General features: G+C 44.8%; 1 protein-coding gene across 1 annotated transcript in view; it reads right to left on the bottom strand.

The window, feature by feature from the left end:
- Positions 1-21949, bottom strand: part of ptprdb (protein tyrosine phosphatase receptor type Db) — a 234783-nt gene that overhangs the window by 109581 nt on the left and 103253 nt on the right. The window contains exons 2-5 of the mRNA XM_060916548.1: positions 15132-15276; positions 8617-8762; positions 6899-7040; positions 6089-6274 (exon numbers count right to left, since the gene is read on the bottom strand). Coding sequence (XP_060772531.1) covers positions 6089-6274; positions 6899-7040; positions 8617-8762; positions 15132-15219 — 562 coding nt within the window. The 5' untranslated portion in view covers positions 15220-15276. The remainder of the gene's footprint in view (positions 1-6088; positions 6275-6898; positions 7041-8616; positions 8763-15131; positions 15277-21949) is intronic.

Consider the following 21949-nt stretch of genomic DNA (forward strand, 5'->3'; position numbering starts at 1 on the left):
GTGTTGTAGCAGCCACAGTCCCACCAAAAGGCGCACGAAAGCAAGTCCCACATCTCCAGCACTGCCGCTGCAACGCCGCCAGCAACATCGCTCAGAACATCACGCCGTGGATCCACAAAGCGAGCAGAGAAGCTCCGCCACGCAGAGCGCTGGTGTGTCCCAAACGCCTGCACAGCCGCCGCGACACCACCGAGCAACATCGCTCGGAACATCACGCCAAGCGTTAAAGTGCAGAGCGCTGGACAACCATGATGTAAAATGAGCAACGAGCTCACTGCAGTCCACAGCTGGGAGCACAGGCGTCACCCACGGCGAACCAAGGCCTGGAGGGAACCGATGCCCAAAACTAGGTCCGGAGCTACACCACAACCGGTGGAAAAAACACTCAAACAAACATCAAACTACACACACACACAGAAAAAAAAAAATAGAAAAAGAAATAAAATAAAACAAAAAAGCTCCGGTGAGAAGCGGCAGCCAGAACGCGCACGACGTACTCTCAACCGGAAACGGAAACGAACATGGTACAATGTGTTTGCTCATTGCCTCAGAAGGCTAATGGATGATTAGAAAACCCTTGTACAATCATGTTAGCACAGCTGAAAACAGTTTAGCTCTTTAGAGAAGCTATAAAACTGACCTTCCTTTGAGCAGATTGAGTTTCTGGAGCATCACATTTGTGGGGTCGATTAAATGCTCAAAATGGCCAGAAAAATGTCTCGACTATATTTTCTATTCATTTTACAACTTATGGTGGTAAATAAAAGTGTGACTTTTCATGGAAAACACAAAATTGTCTGGGTGACCCCAAACTTTTGAACGGTAGTGTATAAATTTTCTGGGTGATCCGACAATCACGATCAAATGTTGCGGTCTCTATTTCCGGTAAGGGCACAACTTGCCATGTTCAATTTCAGATAACGCTATCCTGCTGAAATTCACACACTATGCAAGTAAGTACATAGCGTGCTCAGTACACTTCCATGTTGTACACTAATGGAAGTATGCGAATTGAGACACAGCACAAGTGTGTGCGTGGTGTTTCTTAAATAAATAAATAAATAAATAGAAGACCAGAACATAGCTAACAGAAATATTCATTCAGAACTCATACATAGTATCACAGACGCATACATGCTAGAGGTTTGCCCTTTGCCAAAATCACCTTTGACTTTTTCTCATTAACACCAGTCATTTTGAAAATGTTTACGTTTTGACCTCGCTGGCATTTTCATTCGGTTTTCCAAAAGGGTTCTTGTCTACGAAATGCAAAAATTGCAGAAAACCACGACCTTTACAGTACGTCATTTGTTCATTTTGTTTTTACAAAACATTTCTTGTTTCGCACACCCCGGCACTGGTTCTGCTGTGTGAAAAATAACGAACGCAGAAAACAGCTCTGCAAAAAGTGTTTTCAAAGTGTGTTCCACTTTGGAGAGCAGATTCAAATTGCTTTAGTGTGGATGGAAAGGCAAAGATAAGAAATGATGCATTTTTAAATTTAGCTGTATTACCAGCTAATCATGTTACAGTGAAACTGCAAAGCTTTACCTCTGACTGACACTTTATCTCCAGACTGAAAACTTCACCATATAAATGATTACACGAGGTTTTTAAATCTATTCGTGTGAAGTATTCGCCATAGCAGCCCCTGCGTAAACTGTTACTATAGAAAAGATCATTTATTATAACAAGCGCGTTAATTTGCCTTGCGGTCGGATCCACTGTCAGAGCTGTTGTTAGAGAAAATTAATCAACAGCCTTCTGCATTACAGCTTTTTTTAAACCATAGACACAGTCAGGATAAAAGCAGCTGGCGCTGTTCTCACGACAACGAAGACTACGTTCGTACCTGAATATACAGACACATTTATAATCTTAAACAACATCTATAATGTCACGTTCCTGACATCAAGGAAACCGTGAGACTAATATTTTGTTAGTCTTTTTTGCATTCATATGTTTAGTTGTGATATTTCATCATTTATTCTTATTTTCCATCATCCACACTGTTTTCACTAAACACTCTAAAACATGTCATTTGATTTGTTTTTAACTGGAGAGCTTGTGTGGGGAGAAAGAGGAGGGGCACCCCTTTTGACTTGGAAAGAAAATTCTCGCAGCCCTCCGGAATTCTAGCCTTAAATGCGTCCTGGATTTCCACGCTTTTGCTGGATTGGAAGTGTCTTTAAAGGTAACTAACTTTTCTTTAAGTCTTTAAAGCTCATAGGCAACCGTTTTCAATTTATGCACATTTGAAACTTTATATGTTACAAAACCCTCTGTAATTTTCTTTTGGTCCCAAGAAGTATTGTTAATAAGTAATAATTAAAAAAAGTTAGCGCGGACCACGGCGAATTTCTGTTCGGCGATTTTCGTGACCACTCGGCGCGTGACATCATTCAAGACAAACAAACCACTTGAGTTAAGTCCGCTGCCGTTTGGCTTGAGTGCAGACGTGCGTTCGGGAATTTCCAAAGAAAAACCCCATGCCTTATTGTTGTGCAGTGAACTGTAACAACGGGACCGGTTCAGGAAGAAGTTTTTACCTTTTTCCGAGAGAGGAGAAGAGACAGAGAGAGTGGATTGGCTTTTTCTGGAAGAAGAGAAGAGGCGGAGAGAGTGGGTTGGCTTTTTCCGAAAGAGAAGAGGCGGAGCGAGTGGGTTGGCTTTTTCCGAAAAAGGAGAAGAGGCGGAGAGAGTGGATTGTGCGCGTGAAGCCAGAGGGTTGGTTTTTTTCCGGAAGAGGAGGCGAGGCAGAGAGAGTAGATTGCGCGCGTGAAGCCAGAGGGTTGTTTTTTTTTTTCCGGAAGAGGAGACGAGGCGGAGAGAGTGGATTGTGCGCGTGACACAAAATCAAGCAGTCAAAGAAGAAATGGACCAGCAACGCTCAAGCAAAAAGGAGAAGATTGGAGGTAAACATTTTTACTTTTGCTTGCAATTGGCAAGTCAAGAATCCTGAGGGATCCTGTACAATCATTGTGGAAATGAGACAAAGGGATATTTCCTCGCTTAGAGTAGGCTACAAATAGTATAATGCCGCGGATGGCAGACTAATGTGGCCTACCAGCACACTGTCAGGTAATTGTTACCTATATCCACTAGGGAGGGCGGTTTAATTATTCGTCAAAAGGGCTCTTTTTTAGTATTACGACGAAAGTAGGAATTTATCATAACTACCAGGATAAATCGTTTGGGTGCGAGTCTTGTTGAGGTCCAGGGTCACCGCGATCAGAGTCGGCCAAGTCGCTGTCCGATTCCGAGGCCGCACAGTCAAACCAGTGAGCCACATTCACCGATTGCTTTGCAACGGCCATAGGCTCATACATATATGGTTTCACCTCTCGATATTTAATTTGGAGAGTTCTTACTCAAAATCGCTATCGCTTTCAGACATTTTACACAACCTCTCACGACCGAAGTCCGTACACGTGTGCTCGGTTCGCAAGTAAACACAGAGCTGCTCCCAGTCTGTTTGGCTTGAATGACGTCACGATGACGGTCCCATGGCGGTGAAAGTGCGCATAAGTGAGATGTAAACAAACCTTCGGAAATTGGGCAAAACAGTATATTTTAACCGTTTTATTCAATTTTAGGGTGCAAGTTAGACACCAGGAAGACTGAATTCACTTTTTGGGTCGTTCTTCCAGAAAATAAAGTTGATGTTCTATGTTTCACCTCCGACCATTGCCTATGACCTTTAAATGTCATATTTTTATTGACTTGACTTAGTTACAACGACATGCATTGCATGCTTTAACCTTGTGTGCGCTAATTTTTTTATTCTTGAAATGTATAAAGATATTTATAAGGTAAATCTATAAAACATAAAATATAATATATTTTGCGTGAGGGGTTTTTTTGGTACATTTTGTGTAGTTTGCTAGAGCTATCTGACCCTCTACACACAATTTCCTTTTGCTTAACTACTCATGACAAACCAAGAAGGACAAAAAAAAAAAAAAAACCCAGACACATGATCAAACAAGAGTGCTCTGAGAGCACAATATCCCCCGCTGGCAACTCGGCCATAACTCTGGTAAAATGTGACTAAATTGAACGAAATTGCAATATGCGTATTACCGACATATAAAAAAGAATCCTGCCAAGTTTTGTGAAATTCCTCCAAAAACTGTAAGAGGAGTTGATTTCAGAAGGTGAGTACCCTTCCTGGGACGGACGGACGGTCATCGCAATGACATAGGCTACGTTCACACTGCAGGCTGAAGTGACTCAAATCCGATCTTTTCGCCCATATGTGACCTGTATCCGAACTTTTATTGACAATATGAACGACACAGATCCGATTTTTTCAAATCCGACCCAGGCCGTTTGGATATGTGGTCCTAATTCCGATTCCTATCTGCTCTTTTCATATGCGACTTCAGTCTGAACCGCCAGGTCGCATTCATCCGACTTACACGTCATCAACAAGCCACAAACGTCACTATTCTGCGCTGAAGTAGGCGGCGGGTCTCAAAAAAGTTACAACAACATGGCGCATAATCACGGGCGCAGATAGAGGGAGGGACTCGTCCCACCCAGATTTAAATTCACCTCGTTTGGTCCCCCCCACTTATAGGGAGGAAAAAACGTCTATGCTGTCTTTCTTTGCATAAGGCAAACCTCACGGAAAAATCAAAAGACTAATTACCATTCGGTTTATTGAGGTGGACAGCAGTGTATACATAGTTGCAACAACTCACATAAAACAAAACAAAGACTGATATTCGGTTGGTTGAGCTGCGCAGACTGCACAGGTTGCGAGCTCGAGTTTGGTTGCTATGGTTACTAACAACAAGTTTGACAAGCATATCAGGGTTTGGGGTTGGTTTGCTGGCAGCTTTGTTCCCCCCCAGTTTTTTGTCCCTCCCAGTTCAAAAAACGTATCTGCGCCCCTGCGCATGACATCAATGCGAGGGATGCTTCGGGCTGTGAAGGTTCTGAATCTTCTCAATGGAAGGACGCAGAGGTTAGGGAGCTGATTTCCATTTGGGGGGATGCAGCTATTCAAGCTAGATCGGATGGATCATACCGCAACCGGGCGTTTTTACTTCCGTAAACACTGGCCATGCTCACTGCGTGTGACGTCGTCGTATCCTGCAATGCGCATGCGGAACACTTTTAGGTCGCTTTTCGTTCATACTGAGGATCACGTACAAGTCGCATATATTTGTTAATGTGAACGACCTCACAAAAAAATCGGATTTCACAAAAAAATCGGAATTGAGCATTAAGCCTTGCAGTGTGAACGTAGCGATAATCCCCCTTTGGGCCTTTATCGGCCAGGAGGGGATTAAAAAAAAATTGTGAGGGAAGTTGATTTCAGAAAGCAAGCACACCTTGATGAACTTGCCAAAGTACAAGTTTGTTAATAATTGAGGGCATAACTCTGGTAAAATTTACCCAAATTAAATGAAATTTCAATCTGCGTATAACTGTCATATAACAAAGCCTTTTGCCAAGTCTGGTGAAATTCCTCCACAAATTGTAAGATGAGTTGATTTCAGAAGAACATGGACCCTCATGAAATTGTCAAAGTACAAGTGATTTAATCAAGACTCAAAACTCTGGGAAAATTTTCACAAACGAAATTAAATCGCGATCTGCGTATTAACGTCATATAACAAGGCCTTTTCCTGAGCTTCGAGAAATTCGTCCAAAAATTGTGAGAGGAGTCGATGTCAGAAGGAAAACACTCAAGAAATTGTCAAATTATAATTTTGCTAATCAAGGGCTGTAACTCTGGTAAAATGTGACCCAATTTAACGAAATTACAATATGCGTACTACTGATATATATCAATGCCTCTTGCCAAGTTTTGTGAAATTCCTCCAAAAATTGTGAGAGGAGTTGATTTCAGAACGTGAGCACCCTTCCCGGGACGGACGGACAGAAATTGCCATGACATAATCCCTCTTCGGGCCTTTCGGACAGCGGGGGATAATAAGAAGGCGCATTTTCAGGTGCACGTTTGTTATGACTAATTATTATAACTAAAAGCTTTGTATCTTCATCACTAACTTTTTCAAAGCCTAAGGATCAGCCGAGACTAAATCTGAGCGTGCAGACTAAATCCAGCCCGTACCTGAGCGCAGCTGTTTGATGCGTCCGTGAGTGTGTGTGTCAATGGGAAGGAAGTCCTTAAACCAGGTGATCTCCGGGTCAGGAGTGCCGCTGGCTGCACACAGCATGGTGGCTGTGCGAGAACGTTCCACCACCTTGAGCTGAGGCCCCATATCTATGGACGGGAAGCCGTGAGGAAGCTGGTCCTCTGTAACACACACACACACACACACATGGCATGTGTAACACACTCTTAGTGGCAAGTTGGGAGATAAGCTGAAATTTTATCTCATACTGCTGTAAACAAGCTGAGCACCCTATTTTCACAGAATCTGAAACAATTATGTTCAATTAATTGTATGTAAATGTGTATTTGGATTGGATTCTTTCTGATGTATGTTGGACATACAGTAGATCTCCCTCTGAATGCCAGTTATATAAATTTAGATTCAGGTCAGTTTAAGGAAATAAACAAGCAGCATTTGAGAATTTGCTATAAAATCATACGCAAGGCTTTCATGGCAAGTTCCAAAAGCACCAGCTCACTATGATCATTGCGGAATGGTACAGAAGTATGACGACACCTGAATCACTCTAAAAAGGGGCAATGGTGTAGAAAACTGCTTTGCTGTTATATCTGTCCTACAAACCACAAAAGAGCTTTGAATGGATTCTTAAACTGGTGATCCTTCAAGGAAAAAACACACCTCCCCCATAAAGATGGATGGACTAGGTCCTGTGTAGCACAGTAGGCTGTATATAAAAAAAAAGAACTGCAAGGTAGGTTGGGGATATAAATCTCTTCTTCATATGAATGGAAGTGTGTGCTCACCGCGCAGCACCGTGAGGCGGGTGGAGGCGCTGATCTCGCCGGCCTCGTTAGAGGCCACACACTCGTATATAGCCTCATCACGTGGGGTCCGCAGTGGCTGCACGCGCAAGACTGAACCGGAGCCGTCTTCAAACTCAATCACCTACAGAGACAGTACGACAGAAGGTGAAAGAAAGAAAGAAAGAAAGAAAGAAAGAAAGAAAGAAAGAAAGAAAGAAAGAAAGAAAGAGAATGATAGATGCAGAGAGTCAGTTTAAGAAATACTAGCAGCAGTGACCTCTATCTTCCACTTGTGCCCTTTTTTATTTGTTTACTTGATACACATTTCCTACTTATTGATTCCCTGTAGGAGATCAGTGAAGTGTGTGTGTAGGCAGAGATCCATCAGTCCAATCCATGAGCAAAGAGAGAAGCAAATTTCACTCTTCGAGCACTATTCGCATGTAGTATAAATACAATTAGACTTATTTATAAATGTTTAGATATAGCCTGACCCGTGTGTGTATGAGAGAGAGAGAGAGAGAGAGAGAGAGAGAAACAGACGTCAGCAAGCACCTTCAGGCTTATCTCAGACAGCCAATATGAGTGTCTGTGTGTATGAATTAAATTCCAGAAGCCTGATTTACTACCACACAGCCAATGAAAAGTGTGTGTGTGTGTGTGTGTGTGTGTGTGTGTGTGTGTGTATACTTGCGACATATTGAGAACCAGATTACATTTTTTTAACATTAGATTTTGGACATTTTGGCTGGTCGTCACTTCTTCACAGGGCTGTTTGTGGGTTAAGAGTTAGTTTTAGGGTTTGGGTAAGGGGCGTGGTTAAATATGTAGTTGTGATGGTGAAGGTTAAGGTAAGGGAATGCATTATGTCAGACCTGGGCATTTTACGGCCCGCGGGCCGCATCCGGCCCTTTGGTTCATTCTGACTGGCCCGCGTAAGGTTAATGAGAAATTACAAAATAAACGTATTTTCTAATTTTACCCCATGCATGGACTGAATGTGCATTGCTTTTATTTTGAAGTTGTGTTCAACAAAAACGCAATGCGCGCGACATGAAAATGACATGAAATCCCACGAAACCTAATCCCGCGATAACTACTTCCGTAATTTGTCCAGACCAACCACAAACTTGTACGTCATCCTTCAAACGGTCCAGCCAATCACATAGTGTGACGTCACCAGCAGGCGCCGGAGCCGATCTCCGGCGAAAAGCACCAAATGAGGTGATTAAACTACAAATGTGGGCATCATTATTATAATATGATGTATCTTGTTTGATATTTGGAGTAGAAAGACAATATTGTGATGTCTTTATTGTGTTTTGGGGTGAATGTGACTGAAAAAAAATGGTACAAACGTTCACATTTTGTTAACCATTGTTTTGGGAAATTTGATTGAATGAATGACATTTTTTGTAAGGCAACCTCGTTTTTTCCAGACTCTTACCAGTCTTAGCAGCTTGTAAAAACAATGTAATTTACTGCTTTATATAAAGAAATACAATTAATATTATGCAGAATTTAGTTCAGCCTTTTGGTCCGGCCCTCCACAAAATTTCCTGTTTCTCATGTGGCCCCATGGAAAAAATAATTGCCCACCCCTGCATTATGTCAATGAGAGTCCCCACAAAGACAGAAGTGTGTGTGTGTGTGTGTGTGTGTGTGTGTGTGTGTGTGTGTGTGTGAGTACATGTGCGGACTCGCGTGTGTATGGTCACCTCAAATCTCTGGTTGGTGACTCTTTTGCCCTTCCTGCTCCAAGAGATTCGGGGCTGTGGGTCTCCTGTCGCCTGGCATACGAAGGAGGCCACTCCGCCCTGCACACCTGTTTGGTCAGTGGGTGTCCGGGTGAAACGAGGTGGATCTGAAATGGAAGAAGTGAGATCAGTATGTTTCCCTGCATCACAGTCAAACACCCACAAAAAAAGAAAAAAAAAGTAGAAAATGTTTTTACACCAAATCAAATGTATTATTGCTTAAAAATACTACTGACAGGCAGAAAAGAAAACACAAAGGGTATAATGTTGGGGGATCGAATTCAACACACACACACACACACAGTGGTCCTTGAAAGTTTGTGAACCCTTTCTGACCTAAAACATCATCAGATTTTCACACAAGTCCTAAAAGTAGATAAAGAGAACCCAGTTAAACAAATGAGACAAAAATATTATACTTGGTCATTTATTTATTGAGGAAAATGATCCAATATTACATATCTGTGAGTGGCAAAAGTATGTGAACCTTTGCTTTCAGTATCTGGTGTGACCCCCTTGTGCAGCAATAACTGCAACTAAACGTTTCCGGTAACTGTTGATCAGTCCTGCACACCGGCTTGGAGGAATTTTAGCCCATTCCTCTGTACAGAACAGCTTCAACTCTGGGATGTTGGTGGGTTTCCTCACATGAACTGCTCGCTTCAGGTCCTTCCAGAACATTTCGATTGGATTAAGGTCAGGACTTTGACTTGGCCATTCCAAAACATTAACTTTATTCTTCTTTAACCATTCTTTGGTAGAACGACTTGTATGCTTAGGGTCGTTGTCTTGCTGCATGACCCACCTTCTCTTGAGATTCAGTTCATGGACAGATGTCCTGACATTTTCCTTTAGAATTCGCTGGTATGATTCAGAATTCATTGATGGCAAGCTGCCCTGGCTCGGATGCAGCAAAACAGGCCCAAACCATGATACTACCACCACCATGTTTCACAGATGGGATAAGGTTCTTATGCTGGAATGCAGTGTTTTCCTTTCTCCAAACATAACGCTTCTCATTTAAACCAAAAAGTTCTATTTTGTTCTCATCCATCCACAAAATATTTTTCCAATAGCCTTCTGGCTTGTCCACATGATCTTTAGCAAACTGCAGACGAGCAGCAATGTTCTTTTTGGAGAGCAGTGGCTTTCTCCTTGCAACCCTGCCATGCACACCATTGTTGTTCAGTGTTCTCCTGATGGTGGACTCATGAACATGAGCATTAGCCAATGTGAGAGAGGCCTTCAGTTTCCTAAGTTACCCTCCACCTTAGAAGGACTCCACCTTTATGACCTCGCTGACTATTACACACCTTGCTCTTGGGGTGATCTTTGTTGGTCGACCACTCCTGGGGAGGGTAACAATGGTCTTGAATTTCCTCCATTTGTACACAATCTGTCTGACTGTGGATTGGTGGAGTCCAAACTCTTTAGAGATGGTTTTGTAACCTTTTCCAGCCTGATGAGCATCAACAACCCTTTTTCTGAGGTCCTCAGAAATCTCCTTTGTTCGTGCCATGATACACTTCCACAAACATGTGTTGTGAAGATCAGACTTTGATAGATCCCTGTTCTTTAAATAAAACAGGGTGCCCACTCACACCTGATTGTTATCCCATTGATTGAAAACACCGGATTCTAATTTCACCTTCAAATTAACTGCTAATCCTAGAGGTTCACATACTTTTGCCACTCACAGATATGTAATATTGGATCATTTTCCTCAATAAATAAATGACCAAGTATAATATTTTTGTCTCATTTGTTTAACTGGGTTCTCTTGATCTACTTTTAGGACTTGTGTGAAAATCTGATGATGTTTTCGGTCATATTTATGCAGAAATAGAGAAAATTCTAAAGGGCTCACAAACTTTCAAGCACCACTGTATACAGTGCCTTGAAAAAGTATTCATCCCCCTTGGTGTTTGTCCTGTTTTGTTGCATTACAAGCTGGAATCAAAATGGATTTTTGGAGGGTTAGCACCACTTGATTTACACAACATGCCTACAGTACCACTTTAAAGGTGAAAATTGTTTTTTACTGTGACACAAACAATAATTAAGATGAAAAAACAGAAACCTGGAGTGTACATAAGTATTCATCCCCCAAACACTTTATAGAGCCACCTTTTGCTACAAGTATTTTGGGGTATGTCTCTATTAGCTTAGCACATCTAGCCACTGGGATTTTTGCCCATTCCTCAAGGCAAAACTGCTCCAACTCCTTCAAGTTAGATGGGTTGCGTTGGTGTACAGCAATCTTCAAATTATGCCAGAGATTCTCAATTAGATTGAGGTCTGGGCTTTGATTAGGCCATTCCAAGACATTTAAATGTTTCCCTTTAAACCACTCCAGTGTAGCTTTAGCAGTCTGTTTCAGATCATTGTCCTGCTGGAACGTGAACCTTCGTCCCAGTCTGAAACCTCTGGCTGACTCAATCAGATTTTCCCCCAGAATTGCCCTGTATTTAGTGCCATCCATCTTTCCTTCAGTCCTGACCAGTGTTCCTGTCCCTGCAGATGAAAAACATCCCCACAGCGTGATGCTGCCACCACCATGCTTCACTGTAGGAATGGTGTTCTCAGGGTGTTGGGTTTGCGCCACACATGGCATTTCCCATGATGGCCAAGAAGTTCAATTTTTGTCTCATTTGACCAGAGAATCTTCTTCCATGTGTTTGGGGAGTCTGCCACATGCTGTTGGGCAAACTCCAAACGTGTTTTCTTCAGCAATGGCTTTTTTCTGGCCACTCTTCCATAAAGCCCCACTCTGTGGAGTGTACGGCTTAAAATGGTCCGATGGACAGATACTCCCATCTCCACTGTGGATCTTTGCAGCTCCTTCAGTGTTATCCTTGGTGTCTTTGTTGCATCTCTGATTAATGCCCTCCTTGCCCGGTCTGTGAGTTTTGGTGGACGGCCTTCTCTTGTCAGGTTTGTCGTGGTACCATATTCAAGTCAAGTCAAGTCAACTTTATTGTCAAATATGCTATACAGTACATGCTCGACATACAGCACAGATAAAATTTCAGTCCTCTCTGACCCACGGTGCAAACAGGCAATGCAATAAATAAAAATAGAATCATTGAAAAAAACAAACAATATAAACAGTATAAACACTCTAGATAAGAACTAGACATAGACTAAACACTCAAACGGTATAAACAGTATAAACACTCTAGATAAGAACTAGACATAGACTAAACACACACACACACACATAAATTGGTGCAAATAAACAGTCAAGGGCACTTGAGGTATAGCAGGTAAACATGAAATAAGCAGTATAAACAATAAAACTAATGGCTGTTAAGGTGAGGTAGTGCGGAATAGTGCAAATGAGAGAGGTAAAGTGAAATGTGCAGTCCCTGAGTTCAGAGTGTTAATGAACGTTGAGAGTATGTATGTGTGTGTGTGTTGGGGGGGGGACTGTGAGGGTGACATGTCAGTTGCTGAAGGGGGGGCAGGGGGGTGTGCGAGCAGAATCTGTGGCAGGGGGGGAGGAGTGACAGAACAGGGAGGGAGTTGAGCCTCCTGACCGCCTGGTGAAAGAAACTGTTCTTGAGCCTGCTGGTTTTGGCCCGGAGACTCCGCAGTCTCCTCCCCGATGGCAGCAGACTGAAGAGGCTGTGAGATGGGTGGGTGGGGTCACCTGCAATCCTGATGGCTTTGCGGGTGAGGCGGGAGTTATAAATATCCATTAGAGAAGGGAGAGAGACACCAATGATCCTCTCAGCTGCTCTCACGATGTGCTGCAGAGTCTTGCAGCAGGACACGGTGCAGGCGCCGTACCACACGGTGATGCTGCTGGTCAGAATGTTCTCGATGGTGCCTTTGTAGAATGTGTGCATGATGGGGGCCGGGACTCTTGCTCTCCTCAGTTTGCAGAGGAAGTACAGACGCTGTTGGGCTTTTTTGGCCAGTGATGCGGTGTTGTTGCTCCAGGACAGGTCTTCAGAGATGTGCACACACAGAAACTTGGTGCTGCTCACCCTCTCTACTGCAGCACCGTCGATAGATAGTGGAGCATGCTGGATGTGCGCTCTCCTGAAGTCCACAACAATCTCCTTCGTCTTCTCCACGTTCAGGAGGAGATTGTTGTCATTGAAACACATGGCCAAGCGGCTCAACTCACTCCTGTAGATTGTCTCATCGCCATTGTTGATGAGACCCACCACAGTCGTGTCATCCGCAAACTTAATGAAGAGATTGGAGCTGGATGTTGGTGTGCAGTCATGGGTCAGCAGAGTGAAGAGGAGGGGGCTCAGCACACATCCTTGGGGGGCCCCCGTGTTCAATGTGATGGTGCTGGAGGAGTTGCTGCCGACCCGTACAGCCTGTGGTCTCCCCGTCAGGAAGTCCAGTAGCCAGTTGCACAGGGAGGTGTTGAGTCCCAGCTGGTCCAGTTTATAAATGAGCTGCTGAGAAATGATTGTGTTGAATGCTGAGCTAAAGTCTATGAACAGCATTCTGACATACGAGTCTTTTGTCTCCAGGTGGGTGAGGGCTGAGTGGAGGGCAGTGGAGATGGCGTCATCGGTCAAACGGTTGAACTGATATGCAAACTGGAAAGGGTCCAGGGCGGGGGGGACGGCAGACTTGATATGCCGCATGACTAGCCGCTCGAAGCACTTCATGAGGATGGGAGTGAGTGCGACAGGGCGGTAGTCATTGAAGCAGGAGGGAGACGGCTTCTTCGGGACCGGGATGATGGTGGTGGCTTTGAGGCACGTGGGGACAACAGCCTGGCTCAACGAGATGTTGAAGATGTCTTTCCATTTTGCTCTAATGGATTTAATGGTGCTCCTTGGGATATTCAAAGTTTGGGATATTTTTTAGAACCCAACCCTGATCTGTTTCTCCATAACTTTGTCTCTGACCTGTTTGGAGGCTCCTTGGTTTTTCATGTTGCTTGCTTAGTAGTGTTGCAGAGTCAGGGTCCTTCCAGAACAGGCTGATTTATACAGACATCATGTGACAGATCATGTGACACTTTGATTGCACACAGGTGGATCTTAATCAACTAATTATGTGACTTATGAAGTGAATTGGTTGGACCAGCTCTTATTTAGGGGTTTCATACGTGAGGGGGTGAATACTTATGCACACTCCAGATTTCTGTTTTTTCATCTTAATTCTTGTTTGTGTCACAATAAAAAACAATGTTCACCTTTAAAGTGGTAGGCATGTTGTGTAAATTAAATGGTGCTAACCCTCCAAAAATCCATTTTAATTCCAGCTTGGAATGCAACAAAACAGGACAAACACCAAGGGGGATGAATACTTTTTCAAGGCACTGTATATATATATATATATATATATATATATATATATATATATATATATATATATATATATATATATATATATATAGGTGTTTGTCATTTTTTTTAAACTTGTTTCATTATTGCACAGCTAATGAAACCAGCACGACTCACACTGTGGGCTTTTTTAAGTTCCCAGTAGGCAGTGTACTGTTGCTTAGTTATCAATCAAGTAATCACAAACACGAATTAGACTCGGTATCAGAGTTTAAGATCAAAGCTCCGGCTTAAATGTAGAAAATCTGTGCAGTCCATATGCATTCAAGCGGATTTCCTTGCTATCTGGCTGCTGCATTAATCGGGTCAGTGCATAAGGAGCATGACACAGTGGATGCTCACACTAATCTCCTTCCTGCTCCTCTGATCAAGAACAAAGAGCCATGCAGACCTGGGTTTTAGCACAATGCATGTGGAGTGTGTGCGCACGCCCGCGCGTGTGCGTGTGTCTATGAGTGTGTGCGTTTGCGAGTGGGTGATTTTCGCCAGATAAAATCGTGACATCCTGTTTACATGGTGTGATTTTGCATATCAAAATTAATCCTGCAAAAACGCCAACGCAAAAGTGCTTAAGCACAAAAATGTTTCAAACGAGTAAATATTCTCTAAAAACTCTATCTTTTGAAAAGAGTTTGTGAACAAACCTGTATATTGTGATGTGTGTGCTGATTAAGAATGAAGATCACGTGGACCGTTTCTTTCACAGAGATGAAGGTTTGCGGTTAAACTGAAGTGTAATAGTAAAATGCTACACAATACAATTACAGCTTTGGTAAGACTCAGACTGCGTCCTAAAACCTTTACTATTAGGGTGTTTGGGTTCTTTCAAACCTCTTAGAACGACTTAGATGAAGTGTGTGTGTGTGTATAGAAATCACAAAAATCAGGTTCAGTCCTTTGCTTGTTTCACCTACAACCCAAAATACACAATATATTTGGTTCACTTCCTGCAACTGGATTGAATCGTTTTCTCACCGCAATCAAACTGTGCCAGAGTTCATTTGGAAGTGGGCCGAGATCACCTCGTTCAGACACTCTCGGAGCGATTGATTTGTTCTGCACAGGGGTGTGATCGCTGAAAACGCACCAGGGTAAGTTTTATGTGTGCATGCGTGTGTGAGTGAGAGATAACGAGAGAGAGAGAGACACACTAACTTTGAGTGTGTGTGAGCGGCAGGACACTCAGCAGCATCGGCAGAACCAGCTGGACGGCAGCTTTGTAGATCATGTGACCTCTGGCCATCCTCTCATTGGCTCGTCTCGGACTCCTGAATCACCAAGCTCTGCAGGTTCTCATAACCTAATAAAAATATTTTAAAAATTACATTAGATCATGCAAGTTTCACAAATTAACCGGGGTTATATACATTTGAAAGAGAAAACGTAACATACAATTGTGCACTAAAGTGGGACAAATGAGGACAACACGAAAAACATTTTTCCGGAAAAACAGCAATAATAACATTATCGAAGGCTTCAAGAGTCTTTAAAAACCTTTTCAGATTTCCTTATCTCAGTGATGTTGCTGTTACAGTGCTACATCGTTTCATAAACGATAAATGTTTTTTTCCGTTTCCGGTTTCAGGTAGCCTGAGCTTGTGCGGAAGGTTGAGAGGTACCAGCTAGAGATAGTCGGGCTCACCTCCACGCACAGCTTGGGCTCCAGAACCCAGCTCCTCGAGAGGGGCTGGACCCTCCACTTCTCTGGAGTCGCTCATGGTGAGCGGCGGCGGGCTGATGTGGGCTTGCTTATAGCTCCCCAGCTCAGCCGCCATGTGTTGGAGTTTACCCCAGTGAACGAGAGGATCGCCTCTCTGCACCTTCGGATCAGGGAGAGGGCTCTTGCTGTTGTTTGTGCCTATGGGCCGAATAGCAGTATAGAGTATCCGGCCTTCTTGGAGTCCCTGGGAGAGGTACTGAGAGGTGCTCAGACTGGGGACTCCATTGTTCTACTGGGGGACTGCAATGCTCACGTGGGCGACGACAGTGACACCTGGAGGGGCGTGACTGGAAGGAACGGCCTCCCCAATCTGAACCTGAGTGGTGTTTTGTTATTGGACTTCTGTGCTAGTCAGGGTTTGTCCATAACGAACACCATGTTTGAGCATAGGGGTGTCCATAAGTGCATGTGGCACCAGGACACCTTAGGTCAGAGGTCGATGATCGACTTTGTTGTCGTTTCATCTGATCTCCGGCCCTATGTCTTGGACACTTGGGTGAAGAGAGGGGCTGAGCTGTCAACTGATCACCACCTGGTGGTGAGTTGGATCCACTGGTGGAGGATGAAGCCGGACAGACCTGGTAGGCCCAAATGTATGGTGAGGGTCTTATGGGAACGTCTGGCCGAGCACTCTATCGGGGAGGTCTTTAACTCCCACCTCCAGGAGAGCTTCTCCCAGCTTCTGCAAGAGGCGGGGGACATTGAGTCTGAGTGGACCATGTTCTCTACCTCCATTGTAGACGCGGCTGTTCGGAGCTGTGGCCGCAAGGTCTCCGGTGCCTGTCATGGCAGCAATCCCCGAACCCGGTGGTGGACACCAGAAGTAAGGGATGCTGTCAAGCTGAAGAAGGAGTCCTATCAGGCCATGTTGGCCTCCGGGACTCCTGAGGCAGCTGACAGGTATCGGCAGGCCAGGCGTGCCGCAGCTCAAGCAGTTGTGGAGGCAAAAACTCAGAACTGGGAGGAGTTCAGTGAGGCCATGGAGGAGGACTAACAGTCAGCCTCGAAGAAATTCTGGCAAACCGTCCGGCGCCTCAGGAGGGGGAAGCAGTACTCTGCCAACACTGTTTACAGTGCGGGTGGGGAGCTGTTGACCTCGACTGGGGACATTGTCAGGCGGTGGAAGGAATACTTCGAGGATCTCCTCAATCCGACCATCACATCTTCCATTGAGGAAGCGGAGGCTGATAACTCAGAGGTGGACTCGTCCATTACCCAAGCCGAAGTCACTGAGGTGGTTTGCAAGCTCCTCAGTGGCAAGGCACCGGGGGTGGATGAGATCCGCCCTGAGTATCTCAAGTCTCTGGATGTTGTGGGGCTGTCTTGGCTGATACGCCTCTGCAACATTGCGTGGCGGTCGGGGACAGTGCCTCTGGAGTGGCAGACTGGGGTGGTGGTCCCTCTTTTTAAGAAAGGGGACCGGAGAGTGTGCTCCAATTATAGGGGAATCACACTTCTCAGCCTCCCCGGGAAGGTTTACTCCAGGGTACTGGAGAGGAGAATTCGGCCAATAGTTGAACCTTGGATCCAGGAGGAACAATGCAGTTTTCGTCCTGGTCATGGAACACTGAACCAGCTCTATACCCTTCATAGGGTGCTCGAGGGTTCATGGGAGTTTGCCAAACCAGTCCACATGTGCTTTGTGGATCTGGAGAAGGCATTTGACCGTGTCCCTCGTGGTATTCTGTGGGGGGGTGCTTCAGGAATATGGGGTTCGGGGCTCTTTGCTAAGGGCTGTCCGGTCCCTGTACAAACGGAGCAGGAGTCTGGTTCGCATTGCCGGCAGTAAGTCAGACCTGTTCCCAGTGCATGTTGGACTCCGGCAGGGCTGCCCTTTGTCACCGGTTCTTTTCATAATTTTTATGGACAGAATTTCTAGGCGCAGCCAGGGGCCGGAAGGAATCCTGTTTGGGAACCACAGGATTTAATCTCTGCTTTTTGAGGATGATTTTGTCCTGTTGGCTTCTTCAAACCAGGACCTTCAGCATGCACTGGGGCAGTTTGCAGTCGAGTGTGAAGCGGCTGGGATGAGAATCAGCACCTCCAAGTCCGAGGCCATGGTTCTCGACCGGAAAAGGGTGGCTTGCCCTCTCCAGGTTGGTGGAGAAGTCCTGCCTCAAGTGGAGGAGTTTAAGTATCTCGGGATCTTGTTCATGAGTGAGGGAAGGATAGAGCGTGAGATCGACAGGCGGATCGGTGCAGCCTCCGCAGTGATGCGGTCGCTTTACCGATCTGTCGTGGTGAAGGAGCTGAGCCAAAAGGTGAAGCTCTCGATTTACCGGTCGATCTACGTTCCGACTCTCACCTATGGTCATGAGCTTTGGGTAATGACCGAAAGAACAAGATCGCGGATACAAGCGGCCGAAATGAGTTTCCTTCGCAGGGTGGCTGGGCGCTCCCTTAGAGATAGGGTGAGAAGCACAGTCACTTGGGAGGAGCGAGGAGTAGAGCCGCTGCTCCTCCACATCGAGAGGAATCACAATGCGTACGTCATGCACATTCTGGCTGCCGCTTCTCACCGGAGCTTTTTTTTATTTTATTTTCTCTCCTTTTTTTATTTTAATTTTTTTCTTTTTTCTGTGTTTGATGTTTGTTTGAGTGTTTTTGCCCGCCGGTTGTGGTGTAGCTCCGGACCCAGTTTTGGGCGTCAATTCCCTCCAGGCCTTGGTTCGCTGTGGGTGATGCCTGTGCTCCCAGCTATGGACTGCAGTGAGCTCGTTGCTCATTTTAACATCGTGGTTGTCCAGCGCTCTGTGCTTTAATGCTTGGCGTGATGTTCTGAGCAATGTTGCTCGGTGGTGTCGTGGCAGCTGTGCAAGCGGTTTGGGACACACCAGCGCTCTGCATGGTGGTGCTTCTGTGCTCGTTTTGTGGATCCATGGCGTGGTGTTCAAGCAATGTTGCTGGCGGCGTCACAGCGGCTGTGCTGGAGATGTGGGACTTGTTTTCGTGTGCCTTTTGGTGGGACTGTGGCTGCTACACCACTGGAATGATATCCTGACCTCTATTTGGTGGACTTTTTTTTTTCTTTTTCTGCTTATTATTGTAAAGCAACCTTGGGTTTTGAGAAAGGCGCTATATAAATTGAACATATTATAAAGAAATTAAACAATTCGAAAAGGCTTGTTCAATTGTTCTAGCTTTAGGGAAGTTTTTTTTTAAATGGCTGGTGTTACAGGAAATAAACAAGTCACGAATTCTCTGCAGCTTCACACTGGGAAATGAGCAAAAACTGCACTGAGGCACACAGGGTTCTGATGCAGAGGTTCTCAGAAGTCGCTGATGATCCACTGACAGCCGCCTCTGCTGCGTTTAACATCCAGGAACTACGGTCCCAAATGGAGGAAGGGGCGTATATTTGATCATTTCTCTCTGCCCATTGCTGGTGGGGGTTTCTAGGACAGTTTTATGGACTGTTTACAGCCTCTGTTGTGGAAAATCAAGGCAAAAGGCACAATGTACAGAAAGCAAAAGGGGGAAGTACTTTCCTCTCCAACCCATGATGATGATGAGAGAGAGACGGGGTGAAAGAAAACGAAAGGTGAGTAGCTAAGTGAAGTTGCATTAAATATGGATTGTGGGCTTCAGGAATTGCCATGGTAACTCTTCTCCCACGAGCAACTCGCCTGTCACACCACATCAGCATCATGCGCACTGCCTCTCTCTCTCCTTCTTTCCATTTTTTATTCCTCATCTGCTTTCTGAGGCTTCCCTTGCTTTTACCACATCCAGGGAAGGAAGACTACACGTGTCATTTCCTGTAGGGATTCACGCAGGAAAAGCATGGTAACCGTAGAGGTGGGGTACTCACTCACACACACACACACACACAGATGATGTAGCGGTCATTGAGTGCGTTAAAACTGGGTCACACACAAACTCATGCCTCATTTGGAAACCACACGCCAGCTTAATTCAAACACCAGGTTGCATAAACACATACCCACATGTATAACAGCTCTCTTTTATGGGCCCTGACTCATCCTGTGTGTTTGCAAAAGTTCCCTCACAGTCTATTTTTACTTGTCATATTTGTTTCATGACCACTTTATGAGGAACACCTGCACATCTGCTCAGTCATGCAACGATCCAAGTAGGCAAAAATCACATGCCAGCAGAGCAAATGCACAAAAATGTGATCTTGAAAAGATCGCAGAAAAGTGAACATCTGAAACTGTTGATCTCCTGGGAATTTCACACATGCACAAACAGTCTGTAGAGTTTACACAGAACGGTGAGGGGGAAAAAAAAAAAAACACTGGGTGAGCATCAGAGAGGTCTGAGGAGAATGGCCAGACTGGTTCGAGATGATGGGAAGGCTATGGTAACTCGAATAACCACTCTTTACAACCGTGGTAAGCAGAAAAGCATCTCAGAATGAGGTGGATGAACTACAACAGCAGAACGCCACATCCGGCCCCGCCCCTGTCAGCCAAGAACAGGAGACTGGGGCTGCAGAGAGCACACCCACACTGGACAGTGCAAGACTGGAAAACATCCACCCAAGTGCATTTCACTCCAATGAAACGGTTTCTTTGTCCATTTTGCGAACTGAAGATGCTTTGTTTCCAACTTGTTTCCATGACATGAATGTAGCTCAGTGGGTCAGGGAAAGGTGACGGAGAGAGAGAGAAAGAGACTTTCTATTAATACCATCATGTTAATTACCCTCAGAGTTCAACTGTTGGCAAGTAGCTTCCAATTGTAAAGAAGCAGACAGACTGCTGGTGCAAATTCACAGTACAGTTACACTGCAGTCTGTCAGAGAAGCTACTAATATTAGCGCACTGTCATTTTCCGTGCATTTTCAGGCAGCGGCAGAGCTCAGGATGAGATCCACACACAACCGTCACCCAAAGAGTAACACTGCTTATAAAACAGTGTTCTATGTAAAACGTACTAGTTGGTCGAGATGGTAGAAGATACTGTACATGCTGCTTTCAATCACTCAGAATAATCTGCTTATAATTGCTACAGTAAGCCAAAGTATCTCATGCGGCAGAATATGACCACAGATAACGCTAATTCAGATCAATACAAGTTCAGTTTTTTCAGACAAGTGTCAGATAACAACTGTGCTCTGCAGAGGAGCTGCACACAACTTACTTTCCTCTTCACAGGAGCTACACAGGACACACTCCGGCATGAGAGCAGAGATTTCTTACAGTTTCTTACGTGTCTATATTTAGAGCTTCACTCAGACCAGTGCTACTCAATAGGCAGACTCCGGTCCAAATCTGGTCCAAGACCGCATGCTAATTTAACCGTCATCTAGGTGGGTTTTAATAGCGTGCACAATTACAGATTCTGCAGCGTTTACTCATCCTCAAAGCACCTCGCTTGCATGTTCACGTTTCATCTTCAATCAGGTCCAACCACGGCAGCTGAAAACATCACTGATGCCCCTTTTCCACCAAAGCAGTTCCAGGCCTGGTTCGGGGCCAGTGCTTAGTTTGGAACCGGGTTTTCTGTTTCCACTGACAAAGAACTGGCTCTGGGGCCAGAAAAACCGGTTCCAGGCTAGCACCAACTCTCTGCTGGGCCAGAGAAAAAAACCGCTTACATCAGCGGGGGGGGCGGAGTTGTTAAGACCAACAACAAGACCACGAAAGATCGCCATTTTTAAGCGACGAGAAGCAGCAGCTGTACAAACGCGAAGTCATCCATTATTATTGTTGTTGTTGTTGTTGCTGCTGCTGCTGCTGCTGCTTCTTCCATATTGTTTTTGCTTCGATATTCGCGCCAAGGTTTATGCAAATGTAGCGACGTAACTGACGTATACAGCAACGTAATGACGTGGCTTCCCTGGAACTGATTTGATGGAGAAGGGGTATCTGACAATGCTACAGTCTAGACTCAAGTCAGATGGCTAGTCAATTTATCAACCAGTCATTGGTGGCTAGTTCGCAGATGTAAGCCTTTATGCCGAAAGACTAAAAATAGCATGTATGAAATGATCCAATTCCAAGAAAAAAAAGGATGCTAGTGAAAACCGGGTGTTTAAGACTGACTGGACTGAAAAATCTGCGTTCAAGTTCCTCCAAGGGAAGCAAGAAACCACTGTACTTAATTTGTAACAAAGGTGCTCTGAGAGCACAATATTGCCCGCTGGCAACTCGGCCATAACTCTGGTAAAATGCGACTGAATTGAACAAAATTGCAATATGCGTATTACCGACATATAACAAAGAATCCTGTCAAGTTTCATGAAATTCCTCCAAAAACTGTGAGAGGAGTTGATTTCAGAAGGTGA

Source organism: Neoarius graeffei, chromosome 3 (genome assembly GCF_027579695.1).
Source record: "Neoarius graeffei isolate fNeoGra1 chromosome 3, fNeoGra1.pri, whole genome shotgun sequence".
Lineage (NCBI taxonomy): Eukaryota > Metazoa > Chordata > Actinopteri > Siluriformes > Ariidae > Neoarius > Neoarius graeffei.